This window comes from Myiozetetes cayanensis, unplaced genomic scaffold (assembly GCF_022539395.1).
Source record: "Myiozetetes cayanensis isolate MyiCay16 unplaced genomic scaffold, myiCay2020 scf7, whole genome shotgun sequence".
Taxonomy (NCBI): domain Eukaryota; kingdom Metazoa; phylum Chordata; class Aves; order Passeriformes; family Tyrannidae; genus Myiozetetes; species Myiozetetes cayanensis.
Window position 1 is genome coordinate 51878801 of NW_026087964.1, and position 18922 is coordinate 51897722.

At 44.8% G+C, this 18922-nt stretch overlaps 2 protein-coding genes across 8 annotated transcripts in view; one reads left to right on the plus strand and one right to left on the minus strand.

Annotated features, from left to right (window-relative positions):
* The window catches only part of FAM13A (family with sequence similarity 13 member A), a 128213-nt gene extending 123600 nt beyond the window's left edge, over positions 1–4613 (plus strand). For all 4 annotated transcript variants that reach the window (XM_050337880.1, XM_050337881.1, XM_050337882.1 and 1 more), the window contains one exon: positions 879–4613. In XM_050337880.1, coding sequence (XP_050193837.1) covers positions 879–1005 — 127 coding nt within the window. In that variant the 3' untranslated portion in view covers positions 1006–4613. The remainder of the gene's footprint in view (positions 1–878) is intronic.
* A 3423-nt stretch (positions 4614–8036) lies between these two features.
* HERC3 (HECT and RLD domain containing E3 ubiquitin protein ligase 3) overlaps positions 8037–18922 on the minus strand; it is a 48084-nt gene continuing 37198 nt past the window's right edge. For 3 of the 4 annotated variants that reach the window (XM_050338610.1, XM_050338611.1, XM_050338609.1), the window contains 6 exons: positions 18099–18265; positions 16908–16974; positions 15079–15161; positions 11737–11920; positions 10863–10965; positions 8037–9808 (listed from right to left, as the gene is read on the minus strand). In XM_050338610.1, coding sequence (XP_050194567.1) covers positions 9600–9808; positions 10863–10965; positions 11737–11920; positions 15079–15161; positions 16908–16974; positions 18099–18265 — 813 coding nt within the window. In that variant the 3' untranslated portion in view covers positions 8037–9599. Of the gene's footprint in view, positions 9809–10862; positions 10966–11736; positions 11921–15078; positions 15162–15314; positions 15405–16907; positions 16975–18098; positions 18266–18922 lie in introns of those variants that run through there. The other variant, XR_007631864.1, reaches the window with a different exon arrangement.

The following is an 18922-nucleotide window of genomic DNA, read 5'->3' on the forward strand; positions in this document are numbered from 1 at the left end:
CACACACTCACACAGACGCCAAAGAGCTTCAGGAACCATGGCCTCTTTGAAAACTTTGTCTTAGGACAAGCAGAGGGAAGCAAAAGTACAGACTGTGAAAATCCAGCTGCCTCTAGCACATCTGGCAGGAATGGTGGAAGGGTTATTCGGTGATAAAAAAATTGGTTTTTTTCCTAATGATATACGTTTAGATTTCTGTCCTATTCTTGCTTGTCTGCGAGGTATTCAGACACTAGTTTAAAGTTTAACAAGTACTTCTGCCTTAGTGTAGCTGGTTTTATTGTTTTCAGAAAATGTCCCTTATTAATGAGCTGATAGATGCTTTCCTATATTTGCAGTCTTAAGTTATCTTGTTTGTTTCTTGCCACCAGCCGTCATCCTTAGAGGGTTTTGTAAAATCACTGAAAACTTAAAAGTTTTCATGTAAGCTCAGAGCAATCTGATCAGATGTCACATTTCTTTTCAGAAGTGTGCCTCTTACTGTAAGTGCTGTGGTGCCAGGCCAGGAGGGGCTGTATTTTATTTTGTCATGTTAGCAGACTGACACTCAGGTGGCTCCTGAGTTGTTTTTCCAGCTGTTGTGTAGAGGCTGGCGATTTCAGAGAAGCAGGGCATGTTTCAAATAAGGCTTTCCATTTGGAACCGTGGGATTATGTTCAGCTTCAATACACAAGTGTCCCACACTTTGGTGGAGCAGTTTGTTTGCCCCTCATTTTGTTTTTTTTTTCCTCGGAGGATAAAAGTGATGGTTTTGTTCCCTGATGAGGAGTGGAGGGGAGGAGCTGCTTTGTAGGGCTTGTTGGGGGATGGAGGGAGGCTGCTGAGCGAAGGGCATTCCTGTTACAGGGATATTCATGATCTGCTTTCACTCCCACTAGGAATGTGCAGAAAGAAGACCGCACTCCCATGGCTGAAGAATACAATGAATACAAGCAGATAAAGGCCAAGCTGAGGCTGCTGGAAGTCCTGATCAGTAAAAGAGATATTAGCTCCAAGATCATGTAAAGGAGGAGATTGTTTTTGCCAATAAACAAAGAGGAGAGAGCACCAAATGGACAAATGCATGAAGTGGATGCAGCGGGAGCCTGACTGGGGAGAACTGAAGAGCTCCCTGGGAACTTAAGGGCCATTCCCAGAGGTGGGAGAGGGAGGAAAGGTGGATTTCCGTCACCCTCTACACACTGTTGCCCACTCTTTCTCCAGGCCTGATGCCCAAAATGGAGTTTGCCAGTGTAGGAGACACGACACTGCACTCAGTGACTGCACTGAAGGGATCCTTCTGTATTGATTTGCTTACAGATCCTGTAATATTTAGAATATCAAAGCCAACCATGCTATTCTTTTTTTCCCAGGATACTATAGCAAGAGGCACAGTAGGATGAATAGTAATGAAATCATCAAATAGCTTCTACCTTAGTTTAACAGACAAGTGCCCTGACTGGTCTCATGTAAAGATCAGGTAGGGCCAAGACTGTTCTCTTGTAGCTACAGTAAAGATTTGCTCAGACTTTTGACCTGACTGTTTGGAGTCCAGCATCTTCTGTTGCTCTAGAGAAATGCTCTGAGAATCTCGCCACCATCACCCAGAGCTGGTGTGAGTTGCAGTTTTGCCCAGGTTTGAGTTGGGTTTTCTTCCCACCTTTTTTGATGGTCAATTCAACGGAAGTAGAGGAAAGTACCTACATCTGTTTGTGATAGTAAAGAAAATGAGCCGTGCAGGAAGGTTCTTGCCAGCTTGTTCCACTTGGAAGGTGGTACTGTGACATTATGACTATTGTTGGGAAACTGGGAAGAGAAGAGGCTTTAAAAGCTTTAAGTCAGAATCCCTTGGGATTTTGCTAGTTGGTTAAATATCTGATCTAAAGTATCTGGAAGGTATCTGAAAGACTCACCCCATTAGTACTTCATCATCTGATACAAACATCTGAGTCTAAGCTGAGCAGTCCACATGGGTGTCCCACATACTCACTAGCCTAAATTTTGTTCTTTTACGTACCTCACCACTGTGTATGCTTCAGCAGCGACACTGCGATGGTGGCAGGAGAGGACGGTCTCTTCTTCCCAGTGTGTAGGAAGTACAGCAGCACAGAGGATACTGCAGGGAACTGAGAGCCCAGAGCCATGTTCTGTCTGTGGAGAGGGCCTGTGTCTCGGGTGCAAGTTCTGACAGTTCAGTGTTTTCAGATTTGCTTATGACTTTCGGAAGAGTGTCCTGGGACAACTGATTCAGGTGCTTGTGTCAGACACGCTGCCTGAAGGAGAGAAAGGCAGCAAGTTGCTGAGGGCTCACAGTTCTGCAGTCCTGGGCCACCTGGGCTTGCTCTCCCACTCCAGAGACTTGAGTGCACCCCTTGGTCTGCCCAAGCCAGGGCCTGACCCTGATGTCCCAGGGAGAGCACACCCACAGTATTTAGCTCCCCAGGGGATCCTTGCCAGCGTGCAGAAGCCAAATGGCTGAGATGAAATCGAGTGCCAGTTGTAGCCAGGCCTCATGCACATTGCACCAGAGGAGCCAAGAGGACTCTCAGAACAACTCCTCCCCCTTTCCTCTTTATTATGGGCAAGTAGGCTCACAAATAGTTGTATTTGGGTTGTGGTAGTTTCACTTGCCATATGTGCTGTGTTAATTCTTGCCAAAACTGCTGCTGTTTTGGTCTCTTCGGGATCCCATGAACTCTTCAAAAGGCAGCCATCTCCCAGTGCGTTGCACATGCCCATTGCTAGTCCTGATAGGTAAGGCACTGATGCACATTAGTGAAAGCACTTAGGACGGGAACTCATGGGTTGGTCTGGTTTTTTACTGACTGCAGAATTGCCTGTTCTGTATAAACCCAGCAAAGACTGAGTTTCATATTTCCCAGCAGTCTGGAGGACTTGTGTGCTGACCTGGAGCTTGGCTTTTCAGAGGTGCCGAGTTCTCATCTCCTGAGAGATGTGGGACTCTGCCTCTGCAAAGCTGATCCTTTGGGTGTGTTAACTGGGCTGATAGATGGGCTAAAAAAGTGCTTTTGAAGGTGTTTGACTGGAAGGGAAGCCTGACCAGGGTAAACCCCTCTCCTAACACAGGACAGCCCAGAAAACAGAGATGTGCCTTTGTCCTTCAGCCTGTTTGTGCAGGCTTTTCCTCTCATAGTCAGCTCTCCCTAGTTATTTTAGGTAAGGCAGCTGAGCCAAACTGGCTGCAGTGTCACTCTGCTAGTGAAAGTGTGGGATGAGAAAGGATGTTGAGTTACCAAAAGGTCCTTAGCACTGGCTCATTTTCGTATTGTTCAGGCCCAGTTCAACAAAACAAAAACCTGGATGCTGAGTATGTGCCTCAAGCTGGTCTGCTTTGGGATTTTGCTGAATTACAATGGACTAAAGCTTGGGTGCTTTGCTGAATCTGGGGCCTGGACCCCTTTTTGAATGGATAAGAGAAGCAATTTCTGCCCTTTTTCATAATCATGCATTTTTTCAGTGGGCCAAGGCTTCCCAGGAGTATGTTTTCTCTGTTTATTTTTAAAAGCCTGTTTGCACTGTGTACTGATAAATTATCTGTTTTGCTGGGTTTTGCCCCTGACAAATCTTGATAAATGATATGTAGGGAACAGTCCATTTTATTTTTAAACTGATGAGATTGTAGCATTTTCTGATGCTTAGTTACCGCTGTTTACATGGTATATTGCTAGAATTTCAGATAGTTTCTATGAAATGTAAGTACAGTTATGCACTTTAGAGAGTTTATATTTTTGGACTTTGAAAACTAAAAGTAACAAAACCTGTTAAGTGAGATTGTACATTAAAAGAAAAAACCCACACCTAGCCAGTTTCTCTTTTTCAACTGTTCATGTCTTTCCCTGTGGCAAAAAGAGAGCAAAAGTTCATCTGCATAGTTGTGAACTGCCAGAAAAGACTGTTGTAGAGAAGTGAATTTTAAAATTCCGGTCCTGGAAAGATGTGTACAAATGCTGAACTCAGTCCTGGGTTTGCAGATGCTGTGACTCCCCTCTCCCAGGCCTGCACAGGAGGAGGGCTCCTGAGCACTAAAATGTTGTCTTTGTATCTCCCACAGATGATTTGAGTTCCCACAAACCACAAATAGCCAGGAGTTATGTTTGCCCTGCCACACTAAGTCAATCCAAGCAACAGCTGTGTGTTTTGTTTGATAATTTGTCTGTGCCAACGTCAATGACTATTGACTGGAGAACATTAAATACAAGACTGTGCTTTTTAAAAGGTGTGAAGTACTGTACAAAAATGTACTTTATGTGATATAAATAAGCTGTTTATTATAAGACAACCTGTTTCCATGTTGCTAGAACAAACAACTGTCTGTTGTAGATGGCAGTACGGTCTGTTGGGCTTCCCATCTACTGGGGCCGTTTCAGACATGTGTGTCTGTGTGTTACCACATTGTGGTATAATAAATCACTGTGGTTTATGTAAATGATGGCCATGAACGGGTTGTGGACAAAATAAGAGGTAAAGAGTTGTGAGAGTTAAAGATGATAGAAGAAAAACTTGTCATTCTTACAAGTTGCATTTGGTTTTATTCTGTTTACTCCTGAGTAAAAACACTTTGAATAATGATGTTTATGTTAAAGGCAGTGAAATTAAAGCATCTTATCTTTTAATCATTCTTCTGACACATGGGTCGTTATTCCTGGTGTATGCAAGTTTCAGAGGGACATTCTGCTGCCAGACATCTTTGAGCCTGAGTCCTCCTCTCTGGAGATGTTTGGAAATCTGTGATGGACCACTGCTGAGGTGAGAGCCAGGCTGGAGTTGAACTGGTGGCCATCAAACAGCAGGGCCATCCCAGGGCTGCTCTGTTCCCCTTGCTGGCTGGGACAACCAGAAGCTCGGCTGCCAGAGGGTGGGAACCCGGCCTGGGCTTTGACACATGTTAACTAGCTTGGTGGCAGGTGTACACACAGGGCATAGTGTTGTACTTCAGGTTGATTTCTGTCTGACTTTGGGTTCACACTTTCTGTTTCCCATCTCTTGGGGGAGGCATACAATGTCTTCTGGCTGTTGGAAAAGGAATTGGGGTGCAGATTGGTTTCTCTAAGCCAAGCCTAAGAGGGGACTTTGTTTGCTTATGTGCAGATAGAGAAGTCAGTTTTGCATTTGAAAACTGTAGCAAGTGGTGCATTCATTGACCCTTTAGTGAGGGATAACTTGATGGAAGGGGTGGCTCACTGCTTTCCTATCGCTGGATGCTTCCATATTCCTGAAGAGCAAAAAAGACCCTTATCCTAGTGACTGCACTTAGAGAGTGCTGATTCCAGCAACCTCCCCTGCATGTATTCCAAAAAGTGCTGTTGGCACCAGGATCATCAGCAGAGCCAGGACTGTGTGCCTGATGGTGTGCACAGGGAAGGGAGGGGAAGTGACAGCAGTCGTCTGCCCTTGGGATACAGCCCAGTGTTTCTGGTAACCTAGTTCTGTAGGGGATTTCTCTTGCAAACATTTAACCAATGCATTAAACAAATTGTTTTCCATCCATAAAATGATAAATTCTGAGCGCCATTACTGGAAAAGCTCAGGAGCTTATTCTTTGTAGGTGCAGAGGGTGAAAGCCTAGCCCTGCTGAAAGCAACTGGTTTTGCAATAGCACTTCAGCATTTTTTTTTTTAAAGTAGTAATGAAGTTACCCCAGCCTCAACCAGCTGAGGTGTACTCCTCTTCTTCCTTGCCAATTTGTGGGGGAAAAAAAACCCAAACTGGACCGAATTTGTTACAGGTCGAGTCAAAATTAATTCTGCACTGATGCCAATACCTGGGAAAGTACGAATTAACCCACTGGTGGCAGAAGGGGTGACTAAGTGGGGCAGAGTGGGTCTGGTGCAGCGTAATTAATTTTGCTAATGGTTGTAGCCTGCGATGAGTACATCAGAGACGGACAACAAGAACAGATGCAAAATGAGAGCAAGCCATGCTGATGGATGAGCAGGAGTTCCTGGGCTCTTCCTTCCCCTTCCAGGGGTCACTAAGGTTTTGTTGCTTTTGACTGTCATGGTTTTTTGTGTTGAAGGCCCGTTGCTTGGGGTGTGAGACACATAAATTGTCTCTGATAGAGTCCAGTTCACCTCCAACCACTTCGTGTCTTGGTGCCTCACCTGTACAGCATTTAATGGAAAACTTGCAAAAGGCTCCTGCCCTTGGAGATGGGTGTGGATTGACATTTCCAGCTATTGGAGGGAGCAGTCAAATCTCACCAACCTGTATGGTCACTGCCAGTACAGTGTTGAACACTTGCTGGACCCTGTATGGTCAAGTGGTCCTGTGCCTTCCTTTGGGCATCTGCATGCAGTGAACCATCTCCTACGATGTGGGTATGTACATACATCAAACCAGATATAGCTATGCAAATTACTTGGTGTACAGCAAATATTTTGGTTGGCTGGAGTGTGGAAGCCAGTACCAGGGTGGGGTGCCTGACTTGAAAAGAAAGTGTTAATAATCACTTTTTTTTCCAACTGCATTTCTCATGCAGCCAGTGCATTCCGCAGCTAGTGACACCTTAGCAACTCTGGGCTTGATTTAGGTAAGCAAGGTTAAATTGAATTTTTCGTGTCTTTTTTGACAGAAATTAATTGAAAACCATTATGTGTATATTTTGTATTTTGTATAAAACACAAAAGTATTGGTATTTTGACTGCAGGTGTTTGGTGACAGTTTTTGTTCCATGTGGGATGTTGCCATGGGTTGGCTCAGCTTGATACACAAGTGGCTGACACAACAGCCCTGGCCCCTGCTGCCTCCTCCTCCTCCTCAGCTGAACCTGGCTGACATCTGCTACTGGAAAAGAAATGTGTGTGTGATGCATAAATATGTATATACACACATTTTGCATTATATATCTATTATATGAAACATATGCACACTTACCTCTATATTGTAATACGAGTTATCTTCAGTAATGCAACACATGCAATACACTATATACAAAATATATAGACGCTATTATACAACAGTATCTAGAGCTAGTATGCCTAGATACTAGACACACACTGTATTTTGTTTAGAGTATATAAATACTCTAAATTTGCACATTTTAATGTGCACACACTGTACTGTGTTTAGAGTATATACGGGTTATGTGCACTGCTGGCTGAACCCTCAGGCTGCAGCTCCAGCAGCTGACAAACGGTGCTGAGCACTCCCTTCCCTGGGCCCCTTCTGGGGTGAGGTGGTGGGGGGTCCCCGAGCAACCAGGGCAATGGGCCCTGGTGCCTGAGGGAGTCTCTCAGCCCCCAAACTGTATCCTGGCCACACAGACACCCACCCTCTCTCTCTTTACAAGTGTCTGGTGGTGCAGCTCCTCTTGTATTGCTGCCACAGCTCCTGCCCACGCAGGCCTGTTGTTAATAATTGCTTGCTGTTAATGAATGAAGAGCTGGGTCTGAGGTAGAGGAGGGGCACAAGGTACTGCAGGGTTGCCACAGGCTCGCTGCCTTCAGCACCCAGCTCAGGCCCCACCACACACCTCGGGGTGCTCAGGCCATGGGAGACAAGGGGACATTGTGCCAAGGGGTCTGCAGGACCAGGCAGGAGAGGCCACGAGCTGGAGAAGCCTGGGTGCCCTTCACTGCCATGAGGAGAGGCACAGCTGCACACCCTGCTGCCTGCAAGGCAGGAGGAAGGGAGGAGAAACACAGAGGGATGGAATGACTCAGGTTTGGTCTCAATTCCCAACTCTTCCACAGAGGACTTGCCTGACTTTGTCTGAGACAGGACACGCAGATAAAACCACTCCTGCTCTGTGGAGAGGGCAAAGTGCCTTGGGGCTGGGGCTGCCTCCTGCCTTGCTTCTCACTTAGCAACCAGCACCCAAGCCAAATCCAGGTGAGGATGGGGAAGAGCAGCATTTGACAGAAGCAACCAACCATGGGAGGGACCTGGGTGCTCAGCAGCACAAGGTCCAAGGCAGAGGAAAGCAGTACCCTCCCTCCACGTGCTCAGAGGTATGGTGAGGCAAGGGGGCAAGGCAGGGCCAGTGCTTGGAGCAGCCTCTCCCTTTACTTCGCAACACGAGAAGGCAGCCACTCAGCCAGAATTAAACATCAAATTTATTGCATAATACTGTACTATGTACACACACATCGAAAATAAACATTTGATATAACTGTATATTTATCTTCAATGCTGCATTAGAAAGAGGCTGGAGGGCTCTCCACGTAGCCCACAGCTTGTCTTAAAAAAAAAAAACCCAGAAGCCTCAAACCTTTTGTTACGAGGTGCAAAGTTCAATACGGTCTATTGAACATGGTGCATAAATACTATGTCCTAATAACAAGTCAATGTCAAAACCAGCCTAGGCTTAAAATGAGATTCACATCAAGACCTGAAAAATGGGGGGGGGAAGGGAAGAATCATTCAAATTTCCTGTAATGGGGTGGCGAGACTGGGGGGAAAAGATAAAGGCTCTCCAATCACACAGGATAGATTTAGGTAGTGATTTTTCTACATTTCCAGTCTTGTTCATACAGATTGTCCTTCAGGTCCCCCCCAGCAAAACACCTGTCAAGTGAAGGGGCTGCTCTCAAACAGCAAAATAAATTAATCCTAGCTGCCAAAATAAAACCAATCTCTGAGAGCTATCGCTCAAAGGTAAATCTCGTGCTCCTTTCTTTGACCTGACCAGACTGGAGAGCTTATAACACCTCATACATTCGCACACCCCAGTGCACGCACATTCACACACGCACACGTGACTCCTCTGGAGGAGAAAGGCGGCAGTGGTAAAAGCAGCCACCTCACCTTGCATTGGAATAACAAGTCTGTTTGGATGGAAAAACAGGGCTCGGCAAAACCCACCCATGTAGCTTGTAGACTTGCCAAGACAAACGTGCAACACAAGAGAGGCAATTTGAGAAACCCATTATTACAGGTAGGGTTTGTCCTTCCACAAGCCTGAACATAAACCCCGCTCCAGAGGACTCTGAGGCTTCTTTAAGAAGACATTGCTTGGAAACAAAATACAGGACAAGTGAGGAAAAACAAGCCAACCCCCCCTATACCATATTTTCTGTGAGACAGCCTAGTGCAAAAAGAGCATCACTAATGCACTGCTCTGGGGGTCACAAATGACATCCCAGACCAGTACCATCCACCAAGGACCAAAGGGCAGAGGGGATATTTCTATTCAAAGCAAGCAAGAACCAGCTTGCATTTAAAAAGGGAGGAAAAAAGGGTGGGGGGAAATCACAGCTTTTCGAAGAGGAGATTACCCAGAACCTCAGTTTCCACCATAACCTAAATGCAAGGAAACACCAAAATATTTAAACTAAATTAAAAGCAGAGGTAAGTGTGTGTGTATATGTGTGTATAGGGGCAATAAAAGCAAACTACAAGGAATTGCCAGGAGGGCAGCGATGTCAAGTTGGAGGGAGAACAGAAATGCCCATTGAACTGATTTCATTCAGTAGATGAAGAAATTCAAAGCAACAGCCTCCCCCTACTGAAGCCCCACAAAATGCTGGCAGCATCAGGCTGAGACTGCTTCATCTCTATTATTATTATTATTATTTATATTTTCCCAAAAAAAAAAAAAAAGTTCAGATCCATTCCCTTACAAAAATAAAACCCAAGTGTCTGTGCCTCTCCTGTGCCGATCAGGCCAAGCTGAAGCCCTCATAGTGATCGATGGCTTGCACCAGCCGGGCGCTGAGGATCTCCTTGCTGCTGTACTTGGGCAGGTCCAGGAGGTTGTAGCAGGTGTGTGCCACGGGCAGGTACTGCTCCCCGCTGGTGGTGGACTGGATGATGATGCGCAGGCTGGACATGCCGTAGATGGGAATGCGGTCGCTGCCCGTCAGAAACACTGGGAGAAGCAGAGGGAAGGTCGGACAGTTCAGGCAGGTGACCTCCCACCAAGGGCTGCACCTGAAGGCAAACTGCATCCCCACCTGTGCCATGAGACCCTGCCTGGAGGGGCCGAAGCCCTGACCGAACTCCATGCAGGGCACGGCCGCCTCGCAGAGCTGCAGGAGAGCAGGGCCGGTGCTGGGCGCACAAATGTGTAAATCGAGCAGCCCACAACACACCCTTCCCTCGAAAGCTTCCTCTCACGCCTGGGCAGGTTAAAAGTAGCAAAGCCAAGCTGCCTGATGCCCACGGCAGGGGCACATCCCTGTGGAGAGGGGGCCCAGCCACCCTGGCCCTGAGTGTGACCTTTGTGCACCGTCCCTGCTATGGTGGTTTGGGGAGGGGATGGGGGGAGTTGCCCACTAAAGCCTCTGTTGTGCACCAGGACTCCTGGGACCCTCTCTACAGCTGCTGACTTCAGCCTGCACAATTTGGCTGAGCCGCTTTTCCAACTCAAACGTACAGAACAACTGAGCTGACTGATTGTTGCTTTGGAGAGAAAAAAAAAGCCTCACACAAAAATGCTGGCCTTTATCTTTCCAGCAGTCACAGAATCACAGTGGCCAAGGTTGAAGGGATCTCTGGAGGTCCTCTGGACCAACCCCTCTGCTCAAGCAGGCCAGCTAGAGCCAGCTGCCAAGGACTGTGCCCAGCTTTTGAGTATTTCCAAGGATGGAGATGCTTGGGTAACTGGGTAACTATGCCTTGTTCTCCACCCCCACAGGGATGAGGTTCACCTGATGTTAGGTGGAACTTGCCAGTACCTAGTGAGAGACTGCACGGGATCCTGCTCTGCAGGTATCACACCCAGTGATTCTGAGGGTAAAAAATGAACAAAAAAGAAGAAAAAAAACCCAACACAACAGAGGGGAAAAACCAGACTGGACTAGCAGATAACTCAGGAGATAGCCATTTATGCTGGATCACCCTCTAGCACTTAATGCAATGAAACTGCAGACACTCCTACCTGACTCTTCAGAAGACAGTCTGCACCACTGCAAGATACTTACAGAGAAATTTCTTCTTCTTTTCCAAGGGAAATGCATGAAAGGTCTCCCAAAACATTCTCACAGTTGGGTGTGTGGCAGTGTAGTCTCCCTTATAGACAGCACTCTATTAAAAACCAAAACATCACATCATTTCAGTTGGCAGTAGAAAGCAAAGACTAAGCAGAACCCACACCTCATCTTTTCTAGTATCTGACATCAATCTGACATCAGATCAATGCCTGACAGTTTTGAAACAGAACCCAGGGTGGGTGCTGGGCAACAGCATGGCTCAAAGACCCAGCAAGGGTTCTCCCAGCAAGGAGGAAGGCAGATATAAGGCTTCTGCTGTTCAGCTCATTACAGGTGTCACAAGAAATCCCGGACTGCCTGTTCACAGGCTGAACTCATGAACAGGATCACATGTTCTGCACTGCACAGCCACTTTTACTGCTGAGGTTGAGACAGAGTGAGTAACTTGCTCATCCATGCATTTTGAGAGGATACAACAGCCCTTACTTGGTGCCCAGATTCCCCTGGCACCCTTGGTTGCGCACTTTTTGCCCTTGTGCAACCGAGTTTCATGGTAGGTGAAGACCCTGACTTTGTGTCTTCACTTTCAGGTTTCACCCCCTTAAAACAGCAGATGAACTCCTTCTCCCTATCCTTCCTCACCCTGAATTTCCTCCCTGACCTTTATCAGTAGCAAGACACCCCAGTAAGAAACTTTTCATGTGAATGACAGCAAGATGTACAAGGAGCATTAAAAAAAAAAAAAAAAAAGAAGACATCTATGAGTTATTACATCTCATGACTAATAGGCTAATACCCACCTCATACAACTGCACAATCCTGGTACTTGAGAAAAAGAGAAAAAAAAACAAGAAGGAAGCTTTACCTCCTCCAGTTCCTCCCAGTTGTAGTTACTGTTTCCAACTATCATGGCCCTGAGCTCTGTGGGCTGGAAGAGTTCCAGGACTTTCCCACCACACACTTTCAGGAAGCCAGTAGAAAAGGCCGTGTACCACTCATGGATGGAGAGGTTGAAGATGTAATTTACGTAGGCTTCAACAAATTCTTCCCTATTTCATTGAGAGAAAGGGGGCAAAGCAAAGCACTTTTAATTGTATGCCAAAGTATTGTATGCCAGCAGCATCACTAAGTTTTCTTGTGTCTGTCTGTAATGTGTTTTGCAAACCTGAGTCTCCAACAGGTTCAACCCACTGCCCTCCTCTCACTGAGTCACTGCAACACAGGACAAAATATTCAGCAGCAATTACCACCATGTGCCAGCTTATTCCCCAGCAGCCCAGGTTCTGTACTACCAGTAAACCCACCCAGTGGCTTTCCATGCAGTTGGCCACAGAGCGAGTGACAGCAAGCACTGGGGAGGCGTCAGGAACGGAACCCTCTTCCCAATGGGACCCATGACCGGCACAGGGGCTGTGTTAAGCAAACAGCAGGATGCAGTCACCAAAAGAACATTTTCCCCCCCTTGGCCTCGCTCCTGCAACCTTCTCTTTAGGAAGTCCAGGAGATAACCTACAGATCTTCTCAGTCTGCAGGTGTCCAGGGCTACTCAGCTCAGGGGTCTGTGCCCACCCACCGTGACCTCAGCCTGCCAGGCTGCTGCGAGCAAGAGCTCTGCTGGGGAGAGGGAACAGACAGTGCCCAGCAGACTACCACTTCCAAAACCAAGAGCCTAGTTTAGTGAGTTTTCAGAGGCAGCTCCTGCTGACTCAGTCCCCAGTGAGTCTCACCAGTGGTTCAGCACTTCAAAAGCCAAAGTTGTAGTCCAGGGGCAGACTGAGGAAATCCTGCTCTGAAGTCTGCATCTGAAACTGCCAATTCCCTCCCCAAAGAAAGTTACCAAAAGAAATCACCACCCCTCATAACAGAGCAAGAAAATAGCCTAAGAAAGCACAGAAACCTCCTCTTCAGCCTTTGCACTCTGCTTAAATAAATATATGGCTTATGCTCTTTGAGTACATGGCAAAGAGAATGATTCCTGTCAGAATGACAACCCTGGTTTCCTTCAAGGGTTCCCTAGAACAGCATTAAAGACAACATTCTGTAGTCACCGGAAGAAACTTGTGGCAGTCTCTGGACTTCGCTGGGAGGTTAAACAAACAGCTTCATTCTACTCTCCTGTTCCTATTCTCAAAGCACTGAGTGCAACCCAAGAATTTAATTTGTGCAGTGACTTAAAATATTTCCCATTATTAATTTTTTTTAACACCTGAATAGTGCACCAGACAACGTGGCAAACTGGGATGTGAAACCACTGTGTGTGGCGGCATCATTTTTGCCTGATGTTTAAGAGCAGCTCCCACCTGCACTCAAAAGACAAGCAGATTGGAGAACAGCACTGAGTCCAATACCTCAACCCCTAGCTGAGGAGGTCACAACTGAAAGAAATATTTTGGTCTTTTGGTGGAGGAATTCTCAACACATACACTATGCAAGAACAGCAAGGAATCAGTGAAAAAGTAAAGAAGATATAAAGGAGCAGACTGGCAAAAATGGAAACTGGGAATAGGAAATCATATAGCAAAGGAGGAGTTATTTTCCAGTGCATTTGTTTTCCTGTAATTTTCCCAATAGTCACCTGAGCATTAGGGAAATCCTAGCTGATTAAGCACTTAACTGCTGCTTAATACCTCTCTGGCTGTTACGGTCACGAACCCTTTTTTCAAGAACATTTTATGAACTCCAAAGTAGAGAGGGAAAACGCAAGCATTTCCCACTTGGCATTTTTCAGTGAAAGCAATCCTATGCATTCTTCAGTTCCCAATGAACTCTCCTCACATGGTAAGGGCAGTGCCTGGAGACGTGCACACAGCAAACTATTCAGGCCATGGGGACAGCAAATTGGTCCCTGGCCTCTGAATGTAAAGTGGAGGAAGTCATTAAAGCACTGTAAGGTAAACTGACAGCCATGTCTAGACTTGGATTTAGAGGTTAGCTTGAGTTCAAAACTCCAGTCAAGATGAAGCAATTGAATTTTGGAATGTTAAGCTGATGGAACTACACACTAGCCTTTCTCCTTAAGGATTTTTTTCTCATGTTTCCCATCCTGACTTAATAAACAGTTGCAGGAGCTAACCTGGGTGCTCTTCCCAAACATTTGTTCAGCTAAAATATTTGTTCCTTTCTACTGTATGGCATAGAGTAGAAAAATGGTTGTTTTTGTCTTGAGTGTATGATGTGCCCAGCTTAAACACCTAAAGGGTACTATCACTGCCATTTTCATCTTTCCTTGACTGTTGCAAGGGTAAATTAAACTCTCCTCTATTTACCATCCTCTTCTTGCAGGGAGACAGAATTACACTGCTCCATCTCCCTGTAGGTTTTGCATGGAGGCAGCTATTTAGCTGTGTCACTGCACCATGTTGGGCAGTAGTAAGGTAGGTAAGGAGGTAACACAGACAAAGCTTTTGTTACAGCAATGGCTTTAGATGGAATCAGAACCCTTTTAAATAATCGGATTAATAGGAAATTACTTCATCTCCAGGCTTGTCAGCAAGGTCTTCAGCAATCCTAGCACAAGCCCCTACCCATGCTGCTGAGTAGTCACTGGATCACAATGTTTTGCCAGCAGAGTAAGAATCTGAACAGTGCTTCAAGTAATAATGGCATTTATAGAAATCCCATTACAGGATTATGAGAAGAAAATAGTTCAGCAGCTGGAAAGAAAAAAGGGGGGGAAATGGTAGCTGTGCTAGTAATAACTCTAGGGTGTTCAGTCAAACGGAAAGGAATCCAAGTACAGTAGGTCCTAATGGCTGTAATCAGGGATGGTGGTCAGGGTGTACTCAAGGGAAAGTGTTTCCGGCTCCAGAATTAAGAGTATAAACAAGTTTGCCGGATTCAGTTTTGTTGGTCATGCACAGTTCCTGTCTGAGCCATCAGGGATATTAACCTTCAAGGGCCAAAACCGTACTGCAATCTCTGCTTAAAATGGGAAAACCGCCAGGGGTCTACATGAAAGCCTTTTACAGGGAAGATGTTGGTCCAAAAGTGTGTGGGACATTTTCCAAACATGGGTGGAAAGATGATGGAAAAGTTGCTTTTTGTTCAAGTGCCACTAAATGCCTGGTAACTTTCAAACAACTGGCCTTAGAATTCATTTGTAGTGACTTCTAATTCTCTCCTGCATTTCACCTCAGATAAGTTTTCTGTGGCATTGCACCTGACTTCACCACAAGTAGGAGTCCACCCCCCCACACATCCCGCTTACCTATTGTCCTTCTGCACCAGAATTTTATCTCCATCTTCAATCAGGTTCTTCTGCTCTGTCACACCATAGCTTTCCCTGCAAATCTATACAAAACCAAGAAATCAATTTTACCAGAAGTACTTTCCAGGGCACATAGAGAGTTCTCCTTCATAGTTGATGACTGGCATGTAAAGGGTGGGCCAAAGAAAACTGTATATGCAGAAACTTCTTTTCCCTGCTCTGTGTAGCACACCTACCTTCCATCACTTATATTTGCTGTAGGACTGCTATTAAGTCTAAATGTGGACTCAGAAAGGAAGTAAAAATTATTCTTTTACATATACTTCCTGTGAAAAAAAAACAAAACAAGAGATTGGTAACTAAAAACCTGATTTTTAACTAAGCCCACAAAATCTGGCAATAAAAAGGACTCCTTTTTATAACACAAACTCAGTAGTTTAATTCATCTGCTGTCACTGGAAAATGACATGACCACAGATGTCTTCCTGCTTTTGCCACACCTGGGATGGCAACAGTACAAACCTAAGTTTTGTACATTAACTGGTTACCTGAAAAAATTGAAAAAGGGTCAATTTTCAAGTTGCTATTCACAAAATAGGCTCTGATTTTGACATGCAAGATGAGTTATTAAAGTAAGGTTTGGGATATCAGTTATTTATTCATGTCAAAGTTTTGGCAGATATATCTGTCTTTATATACTATGCAATATACAGTGCAAGAAAGAGTGTAAGAATGCCCTTTTGTGTGAAAAAGAAAATGGAGAAAAGTCTCTTGTGTTACTTCAAAGGTATCCTTTTTTACACAATTTGCATTATCACCACTGTGGTTTCATTACCTCATCCAAATTACAGCTCTGTTTTGCAGGAGACAGTCAGATGCAGGTCTGACTCACTCCAGAGATAAGTCTGATCTAAGAGAGTTTATGATGTGCTCTCATTTATGAAACAAGGATATGGACACAACTCTCCCAGCTCAGCAAGGTTCTTCACAGTGAGCAGCAGTTTCATGTACCCTGTTTTTACCCCACAGCAGGTCCTGGACAGAGAGTCAAAAACCCAGTCAAGCTGATGAACCCATCACTCACAGCCTGTTAGAGCAATAGGACTTTGAAGCTAAGACATTGAAACATGGATGGCCTTACTCTGCCCAAGTCAAGAGGAGAACACAGCATGAGAACAACAATGCCATTTCTCTCTGTGAGGTTCTAAATGTCTGCTCATGTTGAGGGCTGTATCTGATATTATAAAGTTTATTGATACTGATCTCTTAATTTCAGGGAATCTCTACTGTGTAATAGAAACTGTTCCATCTAGATTACTAGTTATTAAAGAAAATCCTTTTACTGCTGCAGGAAAGCTGACTACCTCAGCAAGACTCTTAGCAACAGCCTCCAGCATTTTGTTCCTAAGAAAGTCTGGCCAAGTACACACACTACAAACTTTCAAGTTAAAAAGAAAAATATTAGTATTAGGACAGCGAGGGAAATTCTAAATTGCGTTAGCATTTCAAGAACTGACCTAGTGATGTCAAAACCTAACTTCTATTTCCAAGGAGGATTTTGGAATTACCTCTCACTATGTAGCATGAGAAGTTAGCCACTGGCATTTAAGACACATATCACAGTGACAACACAATTATTTTGAAAACCACTCTGCTTAATCTACTTACTACCTCAGTTTTTAGGACCACATACAAAAGAAAAAGGGAGGCTGGCAGCAAAGAACATTTTAACATTAACATGGGGTATGTGCTATAGGCAAGTACATGAATAAATAGACAGGCTTCAACTGTACCATAATCACAGAATTGATATATTAAATGCGTCTTACTGTAAAATTCAAACAGAACGTCTCTTCCACATCTTCCCCAGGGTAATCTAAAAGTTGCTGAAGACTCCTACACAACAGGTAGGGAAAGAAATAAGAGAAAAAAAAGATCAGATATTCAAAAAGCCATACGTCTAACAGGGAAAACAAATTCAGCAGAAGTAAACAGCATCATACATCTGGGTAACAGGATTGCAAGAGAAAGAATCTGAGTCACACCAAGTGGTAAGAAAGAAATATACCTCAAATAAAGAGATGTTTTGTTGGAAGCAAGATAAATGCCAATCCATGGAAATTATCAATACAGTCCATGCCTACCTAGCACATGGATCACCTTTAACTGGATTGTGTTTCTAGTCCTTAAGTTCTAGTTTTGTCATCACCACACAAAGGTCTGAGGGAGTGGAAGAAGAGAGAGTGGTGGATTATATCTGTATGTAAAAAATACTCTCATATAAAAATATATACCCATCAGGTAAAAAATACTCTCCTATCTCTCAAAAACTGCTGTCTTCCCTGGCATTTTATCTCGTTATTATAAATACAGCTGTCCCTTGGTGCAGACAAATCAGATGGCAATTCAGAAGAAAAAAAACTAAGACAGCAGTCAGACAGTGGGATCTTGACTTCTCAGTCTTAGAGAGAACCAATATCCCCATGCAATTAGGCAGAAAGATTTAATACACCATTTAGAATAAGTAATTCTTTCGCTCTATTCAACTTCTTCCTGGCATGGGAGCAGGTCACAGCTACACTGGCTCAGGGATGGGATGATTCACAACATTACAAACAGTTCCCACCCGGGGCTACATCACGAGACGCATCGCAGATCTAACCCAAGCCTGTTGGCTTGAGGGACAAAGGCTGAGGCTGTGATCTGGGATCATGCATGCAACCACCCCTGTTCTCAAAGGGGTGTGCTAGGTATCTTTTGGCTTTGTTGATACCCAGTTTCAGGGGGTCAGGAGGGTGGGAGACTAAGCAGGTGGATCCAACAGCCTGTGGGAGAGAAGTCTTACATGAAACTCACCATCAGCTCATGTATTTTGCTACGATCACAGTCCCCCAAATTAACCAGTCACTCAAAAGGATCAGGAGGTGTTTTATTGATCAGCTTTTACCTAGTTTGGCATTTCTTGTTCTCAGCTGGATGGTCTCCCTTCCCAGAAAAGCTGCAAATTTTGTTTTTCATACCTTCCTTCCGTAGGGGATAGCTCCTTCAAATCCTCTAGGCAGGGCTTCACGTTCAAGAGTTTTTTGTACAGAGCCAAGGGAAAGTGAAGGTCTACCACTGTGAAATTGTATATTGCAAGACCACATATGATGCCAATCAAGTGAAACCAGTTGTGTTCTACAAAACACTGCAAAACCACACAGAGAAATCCTGATGAGACACACTGGTGCAATGCACAGTACCCTTTCCTCCACACACTAAAAAGATAGCCTCTGCTTTTCCAACTGGGACAAAATCAGAGAGTTCCCATCAGGTCCCAGTGTTGTTGTGAATTCCTTGCTGGCATGTGGCACAGAAATAAAGATTCGGAAACCACATTCAAATACTTCTGTAAGCCATGGTTAGCTGCGGAAACAGCAACAGCAGCTTTCCACCTTATCTGCCTTTTATTTCCTTTTTACGTACCTCTGCATTTAGACACTAATAACAATTCTCTCCCTATCGCCCACCCTATTAACAATTAAAAGCTTTTCCATAACCACTGTGCCACTCAGGTAAAGATACCAGCACAGGTGCTGGCATACTGACCTTCATTTCTTCACATATTTACTCTCACACTGGTATGTCAGTCACAGACTGGCTGCCTATGTTTGTTAAATGTTCCGAGTACGTGACTCATTCTCAGTGCTTGCACTGTCACTGTTCTTAGTCTCAAAAGACTTGTTTTGTAGCACTAACATGAGGAGTGGTTGCTCTATTTCCTTCCTTGTAAAATATAATTAATAAATTAAAAAGAACCCCACCAGGGCAGCTACAACTTAGGGGAAGACTGACAACATCATTT